General features: G+C 35.1%; 1 protein-coding gene across 4 annotated transcripts in view; it reads right to left on the reverse strand.

Moving 5' to 3' along the window:
• Positions 1-831: 831 nt before the first annotated feature.
• FAM221A (family with sequence similarity 221 member A) overlaps positions 832-18115 on the reverse strand; it is a 28039-nt gene continuing 10755 nt past the window's right edge. The window contains exons 4-6 of one of the 4 annotated variants that reach the window (XM_037022220.2): positions 8625-8732; positions 4742-4824; positions 832-1228 (exon numbers count right to left, since the gene is read on the reverse strand). In XM_037022220.2, the coding sequence (XP_036878115.1) occupies positions 1160-1228; positions 4742-4824; positions 8625-8732 (260 nt within the window). In that variant the 3' untranslated portion in view covers positions 832-1159. The remainder of the gene's footprint in view (positions 1229-4741; positions 4825-8624; positions 8733-18115) is intronic. The other 3 variants (XM_073238697.1, XM_017667355.3, XM_017667354.3) reach the window with 3 other exon arrangements.

Raw genomic sequence — 18115 nt, forward strand, 5'->3', positions numbered from 1 at the left:
ATCTGGAAATTGGGTGAGGAACCCAGTGTTTATACAAGTGGTTATACGAGTCAAATAACACCCTAATCAGTTATCCTTCTGTTTTACCCCTTGGAACATCATGATCTTAACATTCTTCCCAGATTCATGCCTTGGTACCCATTAATTATGTCCTTTGGGTTTCTGACAAGTTCCAAAACTTGACCTTCAACATTTCTGCATCCTATCATCTAAACTAATATCAAGAGCCCAATTTCATGGCAGCATCTTCTACCATCAATTATAGCCTGTAGAGGCCAGCCAATGCCAAGCTTCTCAAAAAAGTTGCCAGTACACCCTTCACCGTTACATTTCTTATTGCCTAGTTATTGACAAGTATCATCTGAGTCTTCCAAGGAAAAACAGTCAAATGGTAGCTTTTCCAGTCTCAAACAATAAATCTCTTCTAACACTGCCACTTCTCTGAGCTTTCTGACCCCTTCCTCCATACTATGCCAAATAACTTCCAGAATTTCCACATCTTTCATATGCAATCCTAGCAGTGTGTTAGGACCAACTCCAGAAATCCTTGCCAGGGCATTAAGTCTGATCATGAGGAAGTGTTACCATGCCACTCTCTCCTATCAATCTCATATTGGAGAAAGAGGGCCAAGAGAATTTGAAGTAGCATACCAGATGTGTCAATACAGTTATACATAATGCATAGTTAACACAACAACTTAAAAATCAGTGGACACCAGTAGAAAATTAAATAATTTTGAAATACAGCTTTTTACTTACAAATATAAATCAACGTTACAAAGTTTGAAAATAAAAACCAATGGATTTTAACCTACTATTTTGAATGAAACAGTAGCCCTTATATATTTGTTCAAAACCCTCAATAAGTAGCCTGAGAAAGTTAAATATGATAGACTAATAGTATATTTACTCCACTTTCAGGTTTTGACTAATATGAAAAAAATTTCATTTGTTAGGAGATAAAAAGTACATGCAAAGTAGAAAATCATGAATTTTGATAAAAGTAATATAAGGTATTTTCACTTATGTAAATAAACATAAAAAGAAACTTACACAGTAAAAGAAGTAAATAATTTGGGAGAAAAATAAACTTTATTATTATATTTAAATAAACACAAAAATGATATTTGGATGATGGCTTTAATTTCCCTGACAGTCTTTATGAAGGTTTTGTACTTGATGGCAATAGTGCTTTTCCTTTCTGCTTAGCAGCCTTTTCAATTTTTGTCTGTAAATTTAAAATATTTGTTGATATAATAATTTGTAAAACATTCTAAAGAAAAAAAGGTTATACATACCTCATTTGGATTCATATCTTATTTATCACAGCCATTTCAGTTACTTAGCAGTTTTTAAGTTGCTAAATGTTAAAGCCAAAATCTGATGGTTGAAGGGACCTAATTGCATTTTTTAAATATGGTTTGATTTCAACTTTACCAAAGCATTTTCATTAAAATTGTACAATGAATATTGCTTTGGAGAAAATGAATAAGTAATTTTAATTGCCACTAAAAAACTTTTTTTTTTAAAGCTTAAATGCCTAAACTTACATTCAGCTTATGCACATTCCCTATAGGGTTAGAAAATACACTGGATTATCTCCAGAACATGGACTGCTTTAAGGATTCGTTTTCTTACTTTTAGTTTCTACATTTCTACGGTTACCTTCCTGATGTCTGTCCTTCATTGTATCTAAAGCAAAGAAGAAGCTTGCATACCCTAAAGAGTGGCCTTATGACCTTTTAGAAACGTATAAACCATTTCTGTGGGGAAAAAAAGAACCCAGAGAACACAAAGCCCTCTAGCCTCTTACTTACTACCACTCACACTCATACGCACTGATTCCCTGAGACAGCACCACTGCCTTACCCTGCAAGAGAAGGGGAGAGAAAATACAGGGCATGGGAGATGGAGGTAGGGCCTCCTACCTTTTAAGGTGACAGGAATAGTATCAAGAAATCAAAAGGGACCCAGTAAAACCAATCTACGTAATCTCATCAAACTGAAAATAACTTCCCAATAATAAAATTTAATGAATCTCACCCTTCTCTTCCCCTTTTTTTCTCTCTACCTCCATTTAGAGTCTGCTAAGAATCTCATCCAGAGATCATCCACTCATACTACTCTTACACACTATACCAGTCAATAGGTCATCTGAAGGACCCCCACGAACACATTATGTTAAGGCAAAGATTACAGGCTTTGGAGTCAGGGAAGTATCTGAATCCTCCTTCTATCATTTGTCAAACATTTGAGGCAAGTTATTTAACCAACAGTTTTCTCATTTGTCAAAAAAGGTCATAGTAATAGGTACTCCTCAGGGTTCTAAAGGTGTAAATAAGATCATATATAGAAAGACCTAGGTACTTAACAAGCATTCAACAAATGTTAGTCACTTTTCCCCTCTCACTTAGAGCCAAGTGTTAGATTTGTAACATCAAAAGAGAGCAAAGATGCTAAACAAACAAAGCCAAAGCAGTGCTTGCTCATTTGAAATAGCACTTAGCAAATACTTCCACTTAGTCTAGTGTCTAAAGAGCAAAGATACTCCTCTTATTTTTTTTTTTAATTTCCTGGCACTAACACAGTGCCTTGCACCTAGCTGACCTTTGGTAATTGTTTTCTTAATAAAATTCTCCTTTCTTGGGGAAAAGAAACCAAAGGTCCTCCACAGTGGAAGGAAATAATTTGACCTGATATATAAAAGAAGCAAAAAGGCAACTCTCTAATAGTATGTGTAAGTAGTTGGTAAACTATGTCACCACAAAGGCTTCTCTTATCAAAGGTGACTCATACTAATCAGATTCTTGCTCACATCAAATGGTATCAACAATTAGCAAAGGATACAAGCAAAACAAGACACAGATTTAGTGTTGCTTTCTGATGGGGGCCTAAACCCATCGGATTCAGGTGCTGATCATCCCTTTTCCCTCAGTGATGTGTGTCTTGGTTTTTTGGAGTAAAAGGCTAACAACGGGTATGGTACATGTCAGCTCAGAGGAAGTTGTTTAGGTTTGAGCTTCTTAGCTTTATGCTCCAATAATCACACAGGCTAGAGACTTTATAAACCTTATCGCATAAATCCATAAATCTCACAGTCTGGAGTGTTATAAACTACATCTCATAAATCCATAAATTCTCCATCTATTTATAAGAAACAGTCTGGATGGGTCAGCTATATCCTTTAAAACATTCATGGAGAAGAACTTCTCCATTATCTTTCCAGAAGTAAATATCATTGGCATGTTTTCAAGGTAATCAACACTACCCAGGCTTCTGGAGGAAGTAAGGAAGGAATCCTAAAAGTATAAATAAGATCACAAAGCCTATGAGGAGAACCTGAAGTTCAGCTGTGAACGTGTATGTTCCAAGAACAGAGATCAACTTGATTATAAATCTATCCTTGTTGATGCTGTTGCAAAAATAGCCTTTTTTTCCTCACTCTGACCATTTTGTCTCCTTCCCTGATATTCTACCACCATCATCTCTCTCCCTTAGACTAGAGATTTCTGTGCTGTCCAGTAAGGTAGCCATTAGCCACATGTGGCTACTGAACATTTGAAACGTGGCTACTGTGACTGAAGAAACAAATTTTAAAATTTAATTTATTTAAATTTAGACTTACAGAGACACATATAATGAATGGCTACAATACAGATATAAAATATTTTTATCACTGCAGAAGATTCTACTTTCTAATTCTGCCTTAAATCATACCCAGGACTCTCCCCTTCTACTTTGAAATTCTTCATCAGGAAAACTAAACTAATCTCTTTGTCCCCTATTCACTTCATCTGCTATTGATAGGGAATTTATTTAATGGTCTTCTTTTCCACATTTTCAGTTACTCCATAAGTTCTTGTCTAAGAGTTGCAGAGGACATACAAAATGTGACAAGAATGTCTTTATTTTCATGGCACTTGTTACCTACTTGGAGAAATAATAAATGGCCACAAAGTAACTCTAAAATAAGCCCTAAGGAAAGTATTTTGGGGAATATACCAAATGGCTGGATCCCATTCCTCATAACAAGTCAACATCCTTTTATCTGGTGATAAACAAAAGCAAAGCTAAACTTTCAAATATGAACACTGTCATGAGACATATCAAATGTGTAAGTAGATGGTGTATGAAAGCAAATATCACTTATATCTGTGCTTTTTTTTTCCAATTTTCCATAAATATTTATTGAAAACTTAACTACATACAAGGCACTGTATTTAGTTCTGGGAAAAATACAAAGAAGAAAATTCTATGCTTATCTCCAAAGAAGTTTACAGTGTGGTGGAGAACTGATGAAAATTATCATTACTGAAAACTGGGAACACAGTAATGCTGTAGTTGTTGAGTCATGGATATTGTAGCAATGCCTTTATGTTTAGTTTTCTGTTTCTTAAAGGATACTGAGTAATTTTAACTTGAGTCTGGATATATCTAGAAGCCACTAAGAAGAAATACTACATATTAAGAATTCAAGATACAATTTACAGATCTGCTGATGATTCATATTTATTAGACAGTTTTATTTGTACAGTTGATCTTTGTGATCTCCGCATATTAACCAATGTATTATATATATTATTTATTAGTCCTATTTCTCTGAATTGTTCTAAATAAGCCTCCGGCTATATAAGACTTTATAAATTATCTTTAATGATGATCCAAATCAATAATATTAATGTTCCAGTGTCTTTGTTATAAGCAAATGCTTATTGTACACAGATTTTCCCCACACACTTACCCTTTCCTGGTATCGTCTTTCAAAGAAAGCCATATCATCCTCTTCAGGTCTCCTTAAGGAAGAAACTTGACTACTTGTACCTACTAATAAGGAAAAAAAATTCTAAGTAATATATGTATGTAATTATAAATTCTCCTGAAATAAAGAAAACTTTACTCCTACCCAGTGATTTAAATAAACCCAGTGATAATTTATTTTTCAAACCAGAAATTATCTAAATGGATAATTGATCCTACTACCTAAGTCTCTTTTAGAAAGCAAAGAGTGTAAGACAAAAGTAGTTTTCACTGGCAAACATTCTCCAAATATTCATATTAAATAATGCCATATGGCTATTTCATATAAAAGCACACTTACCTTTGTTCAGCTACATTTTACATCTTATAGCTACACTAGAAATGCCTGAACAGAACTATTCGGCATATAATCTGAGTATTTGTATCCCCCCAAAATTAATATGTTGAAATCCTAATGTCCAATGTGATGATCTTAGGAGGTGGGACCTTTGAGAAAGAGGAGCCCTCGTGAATGTGATTAGTGTTCTTACAAAAGAGACTTCACAGAGATTCCTCAGCCCTTCCACCATGTGAGAGCACAATGAGAAGGCAACAGCTAATGAATCAGGAAGAAGGCCTTCATCAAAATACAACTATGCTGGCACCTGATCTTGGACTTCCAGCTCCATTAATTGTGAGAACTTTCTGTTGCTTATAAGCTACCCAGTCTATGCAGTCTATGGTGTTTTGTTATAACCACCCAAGCAGGCTATGACAGTTTGTGTAGGCAACCACAAGTGCTGATACTACCTGCCTTGAAATTTGTCAAAACTAAAATAATTCTAACCATTTTCCATGATGTTTACTTTTTTAAACTAATCAAGTACTAGTCTGTGATTAAAGGAATTTAAAATTGCCTCAAGAAGGAAAGTCTGTTTTTTTTTGTAGGTACACAGAGAGCCTAGTCTCATGGGCAAGTCCACCTTCATTTCAGGTGAATGCCTTGCTTGGGTCCCTTCACATCCAAAATAGAATTATCAACCTGAACACCTGTTCTAGTTTTTAAAGCATATGAATTCATCCTCAATCAGCAACAAAAAAGTCATATTACTCCACACAGTCACCACAGAGTACAGCCACACTGCAACTAACTAACAAAAGCCTTGCTAAGAAAAGTTGCTTAGAATATGCGCTATCTATCCATTTGTCTGAAAACTCTGGGTTTCTCCTTGGATTTTGCTGACTGAGCTCTTGTAAAATCACCTTCACTGAGTGGGCAAAGGGTTTGTTTGTGTTTATACAGAGGATCAAAGCCTAATTTGGCTACCAAGAAAAAGATTTAAGATACAATATGAAGAAGAATTTCCAACATCAACATTCTCTGGAAGAGTCATTCCAGAAGATGATCATCAAAAAACTTCAACAAAGATCCTGGCGCTGTTGCAGTTGCAGCTGCATTCATCCCACCAGTTCCTGGACTTGCCATTGGAATGAAGAAGGAGATATCTAAGCTGGCCTGTGCATACAGTAAAACAACAAATTTGACTGGATCTATACTGTTGGAACTCAACCAAGAATTAGGAGAAGTGCAAGTTGCAGCACTCCAAAATCTTGCGACTATAGACTGTCTACTATTAAAAGAACATATGGGATGTGAACAGTTCCCAGGAATGTGTTGTTTTAATTTGTCTGATTTTTATCAAACTATTCAAATTCAGTTAGACAATATCCATCATATCATTGATAAGTTTTCACAAATGCCTAGGGTGCCTAACTGACTTTTTTGGTTTCACTGGATATGGCTGGTAATTGTAGGTCTGCTTTTTTTATGTAGCTGTATTCCTATTATGTTAATGTGTGCACGCAATTTAATTAGTAGTTTAAAACCTATACATGCTTATGTTACACTACAAGAAGATATGTCAAAGAAATAATCAATCTTCCCATGTTTTCTTCCGTCTGCTACTTCTATAGCTTTTCTTCTTCCTTCCCAATTACAACCCTTAAGTAGAATTTGTGCCTCATATTGAAATTACCGAATATCATAATTCTTCCAAGTGGTAAAGATACCTCAAGACAAATGCAGGGCATAGAAGCCACAGGGCATAAATCTGCAAAGAAGTAAAAAGCTAACCATTTCAAACAATATTGCTTCTCTCTCACTTACCAACTTTACATTTCCCTGTATGGCCCCGGAAGATGACTGGTTAGCCAGAGACGGGTAAGATTCCTCAAGGGAGGAACAACCTAAGACAGGCAAAGTCGCAGGGGGTTCATCAGGTGAGAAATTGGGGATCAACACCCCCACTGTTTTGAGAGAAATCTTCTGCATCCATGGATATTTTGTTGCCCTTGTCTAGCTTGGATTAATACTTAGTCTAGAGGCACACACCTGATCATCTACATTTCCCCTCTTACAGCACTAAACTATGTTTTCTACCTTTATCTTGCATCTACCTACCACTTCAGCATTTTATTAAAAATAATAATAATAATAATAATAATGGAGAAATGTGGGATTCACATATAAATCAAGTATAAAAATCAAATGAATATTCAAATTTGACCTGATTGTTTATAGTTCATAATGCGTGTTCAAAACCAAAAGTTTCTGTGATGACTGCCCTTGCACTATTCACCATGTAAGAACTTATTCACTATGTAAGAATTTGTTCACCATGTAAGAACTTGTTCATTATGCTTCAGAAGATTGGAGACTGTTGAGAATTAGGCTTGGGGTTGATTAATGATTGTGCATTGAGTCCCCTATACAGAATTTTATTGTTGTTAACAACCATTTGATCAATAAATATGAGAGATGCCCTCTCAAAAATAAAAAATAAAAAAAATTATAAAAAAAATAAAAAGAATCACCTTCACTGAGCTGCATTTTAATGGTATGTTACCATTTGTCTGGTAAACTGGTATATTACACTTTCATCAAAGGTAGCTATCAGAAATAAACAACCACATATGCTGCATTTGCTGAAAACATGGTTTTAAGGACTTTGGGCCACTGCATCACTGACAGTCACTACCTAGTCAGACATCTTTAAAATCCAGCATTGGTGTAACTTTCATTAGCCCTGAGTATACATTCCTCCTAGTATTTAATCCCACCTTCCTTTGTGCCTTGACTGTCACTATACTCAGTTAAAACTGAAGCTTAATGCAGCTATTATTTCAGTCTTGAAAGTTGACACAGTTGTGTCCTTTTTCTTGGTTCCAATGTCTTACTTCAATCTACATTTTATCATCATTTTATTGTATATTGTTTTTGTAAGCACAACACAACATTTATGGTTGCCTATACAAACTGTTTTAAAATAGCTTGCAGAGAAAGAGTACATGGAATGGTCATATGAAAATACAAATAAATCAGAGAAAATTGTCATTTTAAAATATTTTTAAACATTAAATATCAAATAAATCATAAAAATTCCTTCTTTAATATTTTTATTCTTGTTTTCAATAAAGAAACTAGAATAGTAGTGCTTAGAAATGAATCCTATTCATCTTCATGTGTAACTTACAAACGATAAAACCTTGCAAACCTGTAGCTATGACTGGATCACTTGGGAGAGCCTGAAGGATGAAAGCAATTAGCCCACTAGGGGGCTCTCTTATTCAGACCTCAAGGCAATATCATGTACTAGAATGAGGTTTTAAAATGGTATCACTGTGTTATCAGAATCTTCCTAATTCTCAGAATTAGTCATTTTTCCCAATAAAAAATGAATTTTCTTGCTTTTCTCAATGCCTGGCCCATAAAAAAGAAAGTGATAATCAAATTATGGTAACACTGGAAAAAAGAAAGATCTAGAAAATTAATCAGTCTATACTTTTACTTACTACACCTAAAATATTTCTCAATTTTATTTCATTACCATCTGTTAGTGTTTCTGGAGAAGAACTCGATGATGCTTGAAATGCTTTTAGAAATGGGTGGTCCACAGCCATAACTGGAGAGTCTAAAAACTCAACTGATGGGACACCTGAGAACAAAATATATGAAGAATAAAAATTGAATCTCTATTTCTTAAGATACAAAGAAGTTCTTTCAAATGTGAAGTAAATTGGAACCTCAGCCGAATTATCAGAAAAAAAGTATTTTCTGTAAAAAGGAAAATTTTATTTAGATTTTTATCTGCTATATTACGGCAAATGGGTAAAAAGTATTTTTGTATTTCTCAGAGATCTTTTTCATACACACACAAACAATATTATACACAAATGTAATTGTATGTCAGCAGAGAAGTACAAAATCTTAACATGGTTACGAAACACTATCAAAAGGAAGACATTTACGATGAAGAACCACTAGTTGAAGAGAGCAGAGTAAGTGTATTTTTTCTTTATTCCTCTCTGGGAAACCATCTTAAAACAAAGTTGGAAAAATAAAGAAAACTAATTTAATGAAATGAAGAAACATCCACAACCACAAACCACAAACTACAAAGACCAAATGCTAAATTCATTGACCTCTGGACCAAAAGGAAGGAAGCTGCAGAGACAATGTACAGGTGCTCTGTCTTCTACACAAACTCCCACCTCCCCCACATCCCTATCCCCATACCCTGGGTAGAGGAAAGGAAATAAACTTTTAGTCCTATTTGGTTTTAACCGTTAGTCCTTTTAACAACATAGTGTGGGACAACTGCTGCCTTTCAGACTCGGGCTGCCCCCTTTCCCACCTCATCTATCATGTGGCTGTGGGAATATAAGAGAAGGAGCTCAGGCCCAGTCAGGTCCTTGGTTGTACATGTACTACAGATCTCAAATGCTCAAGGATGGGGTTTAGTTGTAATTTAATCTCTCAACTTGATGGGACCTGGTAGCCTCACACCTGCTCTCACTAGACATAAGCACCCCTCATTGTCTGCCACTTCCTTTACTGAATCCCCAGAGCTCTACAGATCCCCTCTAGCTCTGCACTGAGGTTACCCTTGCCCCTTGCTATGACAAGATGCCATGTCAGGCCACTGCCTCACAGCTCAGCTGCCTTTCAAGCACACCTAAGAGCTAAAAACTACAGACTTCTTCTGCATCACAAAGGAACCACATTCCAGCAAGGGATCATCTCTGTCCAGGATTTTAAGTGGCTAATAGAGCAGACCTGCTCTGCCCCAGGATCCCCTACATTGGAAGTAAAGACAAAAATATGTTTCCTCTCCTCACTTTCACCTTTCTTCACTCCATCTTCTCCCAGGATCCAGAAGGGGGAGGGTTTATTTCTTTTATTATAAAGATATTTAAATGCTCCACATCACTAATCATCAGGGAAATGTTAATTAAAACCACAATGAGATATCACCTCACACCAGTTAGGATGGCCAACATTCAAAAGACAAGAAAGAACAAATGCTGGTGAGGATGCAGAGAAAGGGGAACCCTCCTACACTGTTGGTGCAAATGTCAATTAGTTCAACCATTGTGGAAAGCAATATGAAGGTCCTCAAAAAACTAAAAATAGAAATACCATTTGGCCCAGAAATTCCACTCCTAGGAATTTACTGGAAGAAAACAAGATCCCTCATTCAAAAGGACATAGGCACCCCAAAAAGCTCTGGACTATTTACAATAGCTAAGATACAGAAGCAACCCAAATGTCCATCAGTAGATGAATGGACAAAGAAGATGTGGTACATATACACAATGGAATATTATTCAGCCATAACAGGAAAACAAATCCTACCATTTGTAACAACATGGATGGATCTAGAGGGTATTATGCTCACTAAAAGCAGCCAGGAGGAGAAAGATAAATATCAAATGATTTCACTCATTTGTGGAGTATTAAAAAAAAAGCAAAACTGAAGGAATAAAAAAGCAGCAGACTCACAGACACCAAGAAGCTACAATTATCAAAAGGGAGGGGCTGGAGAGGGTGGTGGGGGGAGAGGGAAGGAGAAGGGCATTAAGGGGCACTATAATTCGCTATCACAATATAGGTAGGTCATGGAGAAGGCAGTAAAGCACGGAGAAGACAATGACTCTATAGCATCTTACTATGCTGATAGACAGTGACCGTAATAGAGGGGGTAAGGACTTGATAATGTGGTTGAATGTTGAAACCAAGGTGTTGTTTTTGTGAAACCATCATAAGATTGTATATCAATGATACTTTAATTTTTTAAAAATACTTAAGTAATGAAATACTAGAAGTCACAAAAAGGCAAAGATGCCAATTACTACCACTATTACTTAGCACTGTTTTAAAATGCCAGTCATTTTTAAAGACAAGAGTAAGAAGAGTAACAATATTAGAAAGGAAGGTGCCAAATTAACTAAACACTTATTTAAAACTCTAAGTAACAGTGACTGGTGACAAAACAGTTTAAAAAACATTTCCTTTTTCATGAACAAACAATAATCAACTAGAAAATATAAAGGAATAAAAATATCCATGTATGATGGCTATAAAAAAAAGATGAAATACCTAGAAATAAAATTGAGAACTGTACAGGACTTTTATGAAGATAACTTCAGAACTCCATTAGCTACAGAAGACAAATAAATGAAGAGACTCAATATTTTGAAATATCAATTCTTACATTAATCTATACATTCAATGTGATATCACTGAAATAATAGAATGTTTTTGTAACAATAGAATGTTTTCAAAAATTATGTTTTCAAAATTCTAAAAAAAGTGAAAGGTAGGAACAGGTCAGGAAAATTCTTAAGTAATAAAATAAAGCCATCAGTGTTAACTTATTATAAAGCTATCATACTTAAAATTTGGTAGTTGCACAGAAATAGATAATGAGGTAGGTTAATGAGTGCAGAACATTTCCTGGGTTGAATTCAACCTTACCACTTACTGGCTGAATAACACAGAAAAAGAAGTTTTACTTCTCTGTGCTGAATTCTCTCATCTGTATATTAGGATTAATAATAGCCCCTAACTCAAAGTTAATGTGAGAATTAAATGAGGTAATAGATGTAAAGAGGTTGGAACAACCCCTGGCAGTCAAAGCTGCAAACATCAATAACATCATTATTTTTTGCCACTGATAATTGGGTTTTCTATAACTGTTGCATGAGCCTAATTCAATCATGCACCAGTGAAAATGAAAAAGGGATTTATTTATGTAATTTAAAAGCTAGTTTTAAAATTACCTAGAAGAGAAAATGCACAGATATATCAAGGCAATCTTGAAAAAAAAAACAGGAGGAATTTACCATACCAAATATCAAAACATACTATGAAAATAATAATTTAAAAATTGGCACACAATAGACAGGCCAATGGCCCAAAACAGAGAGTATGAATGCATATGACAAAGGCAAAGTTTCTAATTATTTGGGAAAGAATGGTGTTTAAACAACTTGCCATGAATTTGGACAAAAACTGAAGTTTTACACACATTACACTTTCAAGAAATAAATTCCAGATATATAAGAAAGCTAAACATAAAAACAAAATAATTAAGTATTAAAGTAAAATAAGGGAAAACACATTTTACAAAGTTGGAGTAGGGAAGGTCTGCTTCCAAAATAAAAACTGTAAAAAAAAAAAAGATAGAGATAAATGACAGATTGGAAGAAAATACCTAAATATCTGCAAAATCATAAAGCATCAGCATACAGAATACATATGAAGACTTCATATGACTCAATGAGAAAAGATAAAAACACAAAAATGAACAAAGTATATGAAGACAATTCAGAAAGTAAAATGGCCAATATGTATGAGAAGACTCACCTCATTAATAATAAAGGAAATCAAACTGAAACACTAACATTTTTACATGTCAGACTGGCAAAATATTAAGTTTAATGATATCCATGATAAGCACAAATGTGAGGAAATAGGTAAGTTAAATACCCATTAGAAGTATAAACAAGTACAGTGTTTTTGGAGGGCAGTTTGACAGAATTTACTAAAATTTGAAGTATGTGTGCATACTTCAACCCAACAATTCTACTCTGTATCTACCATAGAGTCAAATTCACACAGTGTACGAGGTAGCAAGTTCAAGGAATTTTTTGACAGGACAGTTTGTTGAGGCAAAAAGACAAAACAATCTAAAAGCCATGAACAAAGTAATGGTTTTGATAAACTGATAGTATCAATAGTGTGGGACACTATGCAGCAGTTGAAAAGAATTAAATAGATTTGTGTGTCCTGACATAATATGCTTTCAAAATTTTTCTAAGTTAAAAAAGGAAAGTAAACTATAAAAATGTGTTAAAAAGAAAAACTGATAGCAGCAAATTACCCTCTGGGAAAGAATTTGGGATAAAGAAAAGTATCCAAGGGGATACTGAATTTCACTTATATTGTATGACTATTTTATAAAAAGAAAATAATCATTTATATTCACATGATTTTTTGTAATTAAAATATACGCTTATTGTAAAAAAAATCCACATACACAGTACTATTTAAATTAGATAAGAATCATATTTTTCTCCCTAATTCCATTCAATTCAGAAGAATTCATATACCTTCAATAGTTTGAGATACATCCAATTAAACTTTTCCTTCTATTACCTAAAACATTTATATATACAAGCAACTATGCATACATACAAGTACAGACATGCATGTGTGCATACATTACAGATATGTTCATAGGTATATATACATGCATGTGCATATGCATACATAAGCCTGTGCTTCCAAAATGAGGTGATTATGACAAAAATTGCATACAATAGGATAACAGGTAAACTGTATCAAGTCAAATAAAAGAAGTATTATACACCTATTACAAGCATTGGGGAGTGGGTTGGGATTAGGGTATAAATATTAAGGTAGGAATGATTTTCTCTTGTGTTCTCTAAATTTTCCATAATGACCAAAAATTGCATAGTGGCAATAAAACATTTTCAAAAAAGTAAAAATAAAATAAGAGAATGTTTTCTGGAAATAAAAAATGAATATAAGGTGCTAAACAAAGAAAAGCTTCACTATGGTTTTTTTTATTAAGGTATTTAAGATATTGATATACATTCCTATGAAGGTTTCACATGAAAAAACAATTTGGTTGTTACATTCACCCATGTTATCATGTTCCCCCCATACCCCATTGCAGACACTGCCCAACAGTATAGTAAGATGCCAAAGAGTCACTATTTGCCTTCTCTGTGCTACACTGTCTTCCCCATGATCCCCCGCAAAACCATGTATGCCAATCATAATACCCCTCAGTCCCCTTCACCTTCTCTCCCCAATCCCTCCCCTTTGGTAACCGCTGAATCCCCCTTGGAGACTGAGTCTGTTGCTGTTTTGTTCCTTCAGTTTTGCTTCGATATTATACTCCACAAACGAGGGAAATCATTTGGTAGTTGTCTTTCTCCACCTGGCTTATTTCATTGAGCATAATATCCTCCAGTTCCATCCATGTTGTTGCAAATGGTAGGATTTGTTTCTTTCTTATGGCTGAATAGTATTCCATTGTGTATATGTACCACCTCTTCCTGATCCATTCATTTACTGATGGACACTTAGGTTGTTTCCAAATCTTGGCTATTGTAAATAGTGCTGCAATAAACACAGGGGTGCATATGTCTTTTTGAATCTGAGAAATTATATTCTTTGGGTAAATTCCAAGGAGTGGAATTCCCAGGTCAAAAGGTATTTCTATTTTAAGTTTTTTGAGGAACCTCCATATTGTTTTCCACAATGGTTGAATTAGCTTCCATTCCCACCAGCAGTGTAGGAGGGTTCCCCTTTCTCCACATCCTCACCAACATTTCTTGTTCTTAGTCTTTTCGATAAAGGCCATCCTAACTGCTGTAAGGTGATATCTCACTGCGGTTTTTATTTGCATTTCCCTGATAATTAGTGATGTGGAGCACCTTTTCATGTGCTTGTTGGCCATCTGAATTTCTTCTTTGGGGATTGTCTGTTGATACCCTCTGCCCATTTTTCAATCATGTTATTTGCTTTTTAGGTATTGAGGCATATGAGTTCCTTATATATTTTGGATGTTAACCCCTTGCCAGATATGCCATTTAAAAATACATTCTCCCATACTGTAGGATGTCTTTTAGTTCTGTTGATGACATCCTTTTCTGCACAGAACCATTTTAATTTGATGAAGTCCCATGTGTTCATTTTTGCTTTTGTTTCCCTTGGTTGAGGAGATGCATTCAGAAAAAAGTTGCTCATGTATATATTCAGATTTTTGCCTAAGTTTTCTTCTAAGAGTTTTATGGTTTCATGACTTACATTCAGTTCTTTGATTTCGAGTTTACTTTTGTGTATGTGGTTAAACAATAAGCCAGTTTCATTCTCTTACATGTAGCTGTCCAGTTTTGCGAACACCAGTTGTTAAAGAGGCTGTCATTTCCCCACTGTATGTCCATGGCTCCTTTATCACATGTTAATTGACCATATATGTTTGAGTTTATATCTCTCTATTCTGTTCCATTGGTTTATGGATCTGTTCTTGTACCAGTACCAAATTGTCTTGATTTCTGTGGCTTTGTAGTGAAGCTTGAAGTTAGGGAGTGTAATCCCCCCAGCTTTATTCTTCCTTCTCAGGATTGCTCAGGCTATTCAGGGTCTTTGTGGTTCCATATGAATTTTAGAGCTACTTTCTCTAGATTGTTGAAGAATGCTATTGGTATTTTGACAGGAATTGCATTGAATCTGTAGATTGCTTTAGGCAGGATGGCCATTTTGACAATATTAATTATTCCTATCCATGAGCACAGGATGTTTCCATTTATAGGTCTTGTACTTTTCAGAGTATTGGTCTTTCACTTGCTGCGTTAGGTTTATTCCAAGGTATTTTATTCTTTTTGATGCAATTGTGAATGGAATTGTTTTCCTGAGTTCTCTTTTTGCTAGTTCATCATTAGTGTAAAGGAATGCAACAGATTTCTGTGTACTAATTTTGTATCCTGCAACTTTGCTGAATTCAGATATTAGATCTAGTAGTTTTGGAGTGGATTCTTCAGGGATTTTTCTGTACAATATCATGTCATCTGCCAACAGAGACAGTTTGACTCCTTCCATGCCTATCTGGATGCCTTTCATCTCGTTTTGTTGTCTGATTGCCATGGCAAGGACCTCCAGAACTATGTTGAATAAAAGTGGAGAGACTGGGCATCCTTGTCTTTTCCCGATCTTAAAGGAAAAGCTTTCAGCTTCTTGCTTTTAAATATGATGTTGGCTGTGGGTTTGTCATATATGGCCTTTATTATGTGGAGGTACTTGCCCTCTATACTCATTTTGTTGAGAGTTTTTATCAAGAATGGATGTTGAATTTTGTCGAATGCTTTCTCAGCATCTATGGAGATGATGGTGTGGTTTTTGCCCTTTTTGTTGATGTGGTGGATGATATTGATGGATTTTCTAACACTGTACCATCTTTGCATCCCTGGAATAAATCCTACTTGATCATGATGGATGATCTTTTTGATGTATTTTGGGATTCAGTTTGCTAATATTTTGTTGAGTGTTTTTGCATCTATGTTCACCAGGGATATTGGTCTATAATTTTCTTTCTTGGGGGTGTCTTTGCCTGGTTTTAGTATTAGGGTGATGCTGTCCTCAAAGAATGGGTTTGGAAGTATTCCCTCCTCTTCTACTTTTTGGAAACCTTTAAGGAGAATGGGAATTAGGTCTTCACTAAATGTTTGATAAAATTCAGCAGTGAAGCCATCTGGTCCAGGAGTTGTGCTCTTAGGTAGGTTTTTGATTACCAATTCAATTTCCTTGCTGGTAACTGGCCTGTTCAGATTTTCTGTTTCTTGATGGGTAAGCCTTGAAAGGTTGTATTTTTTCTAGAAAGTTGCCCATTTATTCTAGGTTATCCAGTTTGTTAGCATATAATTTTTCATGGTATTCTCTAATAATTCTAATTCTGTGGTGTCCGTAGTGATTTCTCCATTCTCATTTTTTATTCTGTTTATGTGTGTAGACTCTCTTTTTTTCTTGATAAGTCTGGCTAGGGTTTATCTATTTTGTTTATTTTCTCAAAGAACCAGCTCTTGCTTTCATTGATTCTTTCTTTTGTTTTATTCTTCTTGATTTTATTTATTTATGCTCTAATCTTTATTATGTCCCTCCTTCTACTGATTTTGGGTCTCATTTGTCCTTTTTCTAGTTTTGTTAATTGTGAGTTTAGACTGTTCATATGGGATTGTTCTTCTTTCCTGAGGTAGGCCTGTATTGCAATACACTTCTTAGTATGGCCTTCACTGCATCCCAGATTTTCCGGTGTTGAATTATTGTTGTCATTTGTCTCCATATATTGCTTGATCTCTGTTTTTATTTGGTCATTGATCCATTGGTTATTTAGGAGCATGTTGTGAAACCTCCTTGTGTTTGTGGATTTTTCACTTTCTTTGCATAATTTATTTCTCGTTTCAGACCTTTGTGGTCTGAGAAACTGGTTGGTACAATTTCAATGTTTTTGAATTTACCATGGCTTTTTTTGTGGCCTAGTATATAATCTATTCTTGAAAATGTTCCATGTGCACTTGAGAAGAATGTGTATTCTGCTACTTTTGGATGTAGAGTTCTGTAGATGTCTGTTAGGTCCATCTGTTCTAATGTGTTGTTCAGGGCCTCTGTCTCCTTACTTATTTCCTGTCTGGTTGATCTGTCCTTTGGAGTGAGTGGAGTGTTGAAGTCTCCTAGAATGCATGGATTGCATTCCATTTACCCTTTTAATTGTTAGTATTTGTTTCACATATGTAGGTGCTCTTGTGTTGGGAGCATAGATATTTATAATGATTATATCTTCTTGGTGGATTGACCCCTTTATCATTATGTAATGTCCTTCTTTGTGTCTTGTCACTTTCTTTGTTTGAAAGTCTATTTTGTTCGCACATAACATGGGGGCGGGTGGCACGGGGAAGGCATTATAGCACAGAGATGACAGGTAGTGACTCTATAGCATCTTACTACGCTGATGGACAGAGACTATAATGGAGTACATGGTGGGAACTTGATAACGGGGGGAATCTAGTAACCACAATGTTGCTCATGTGATTGTATATTAATGATACGAAAATATAAATAAAGTCTATTTTGTCTGATAAAAGTACTGCAACACCTGCTTTTTTCTCCGTATTAACTGCATGAAATATCTTTTTTCATCCCTTCATTTTTAGTCTGTGTATGTCTTGAGGTTTGAAGTAAGTCTCTTGTAAGCAGCATATAGTTGAGTCTTGTTTTTTATGCATACAATGACTCTATATCTTTCATTGGTGCATTCAGACCATTTACATTCAGGGTGATTATCAATTGGCATGTACTTATTGCCACTGCAGGCTTACCAAAGGTTCAAGGGTAACTTCCTTACTATCTAAGACTCTAACTTAACTCACTTAGTATGCTATTACAAACACAATCTAAAGGTTTTTTTTTCCCTCCTTTTCTTCCTCCTCCATTCTTTATATATTAGGTATC

The sequence above is a fragment of the Manis javanica genome, chromosome 6, assembly GCF_040802235.1.
Source record: "Manis javanica isolate MJ-LG chromosome 6, MJ_LKY, whole genome shotgun sequence".
NCBI lineage: Eukaryota > Metazoa > Chordata > Mammalia > Pholidota > Manidae > Manis > Manis javanica.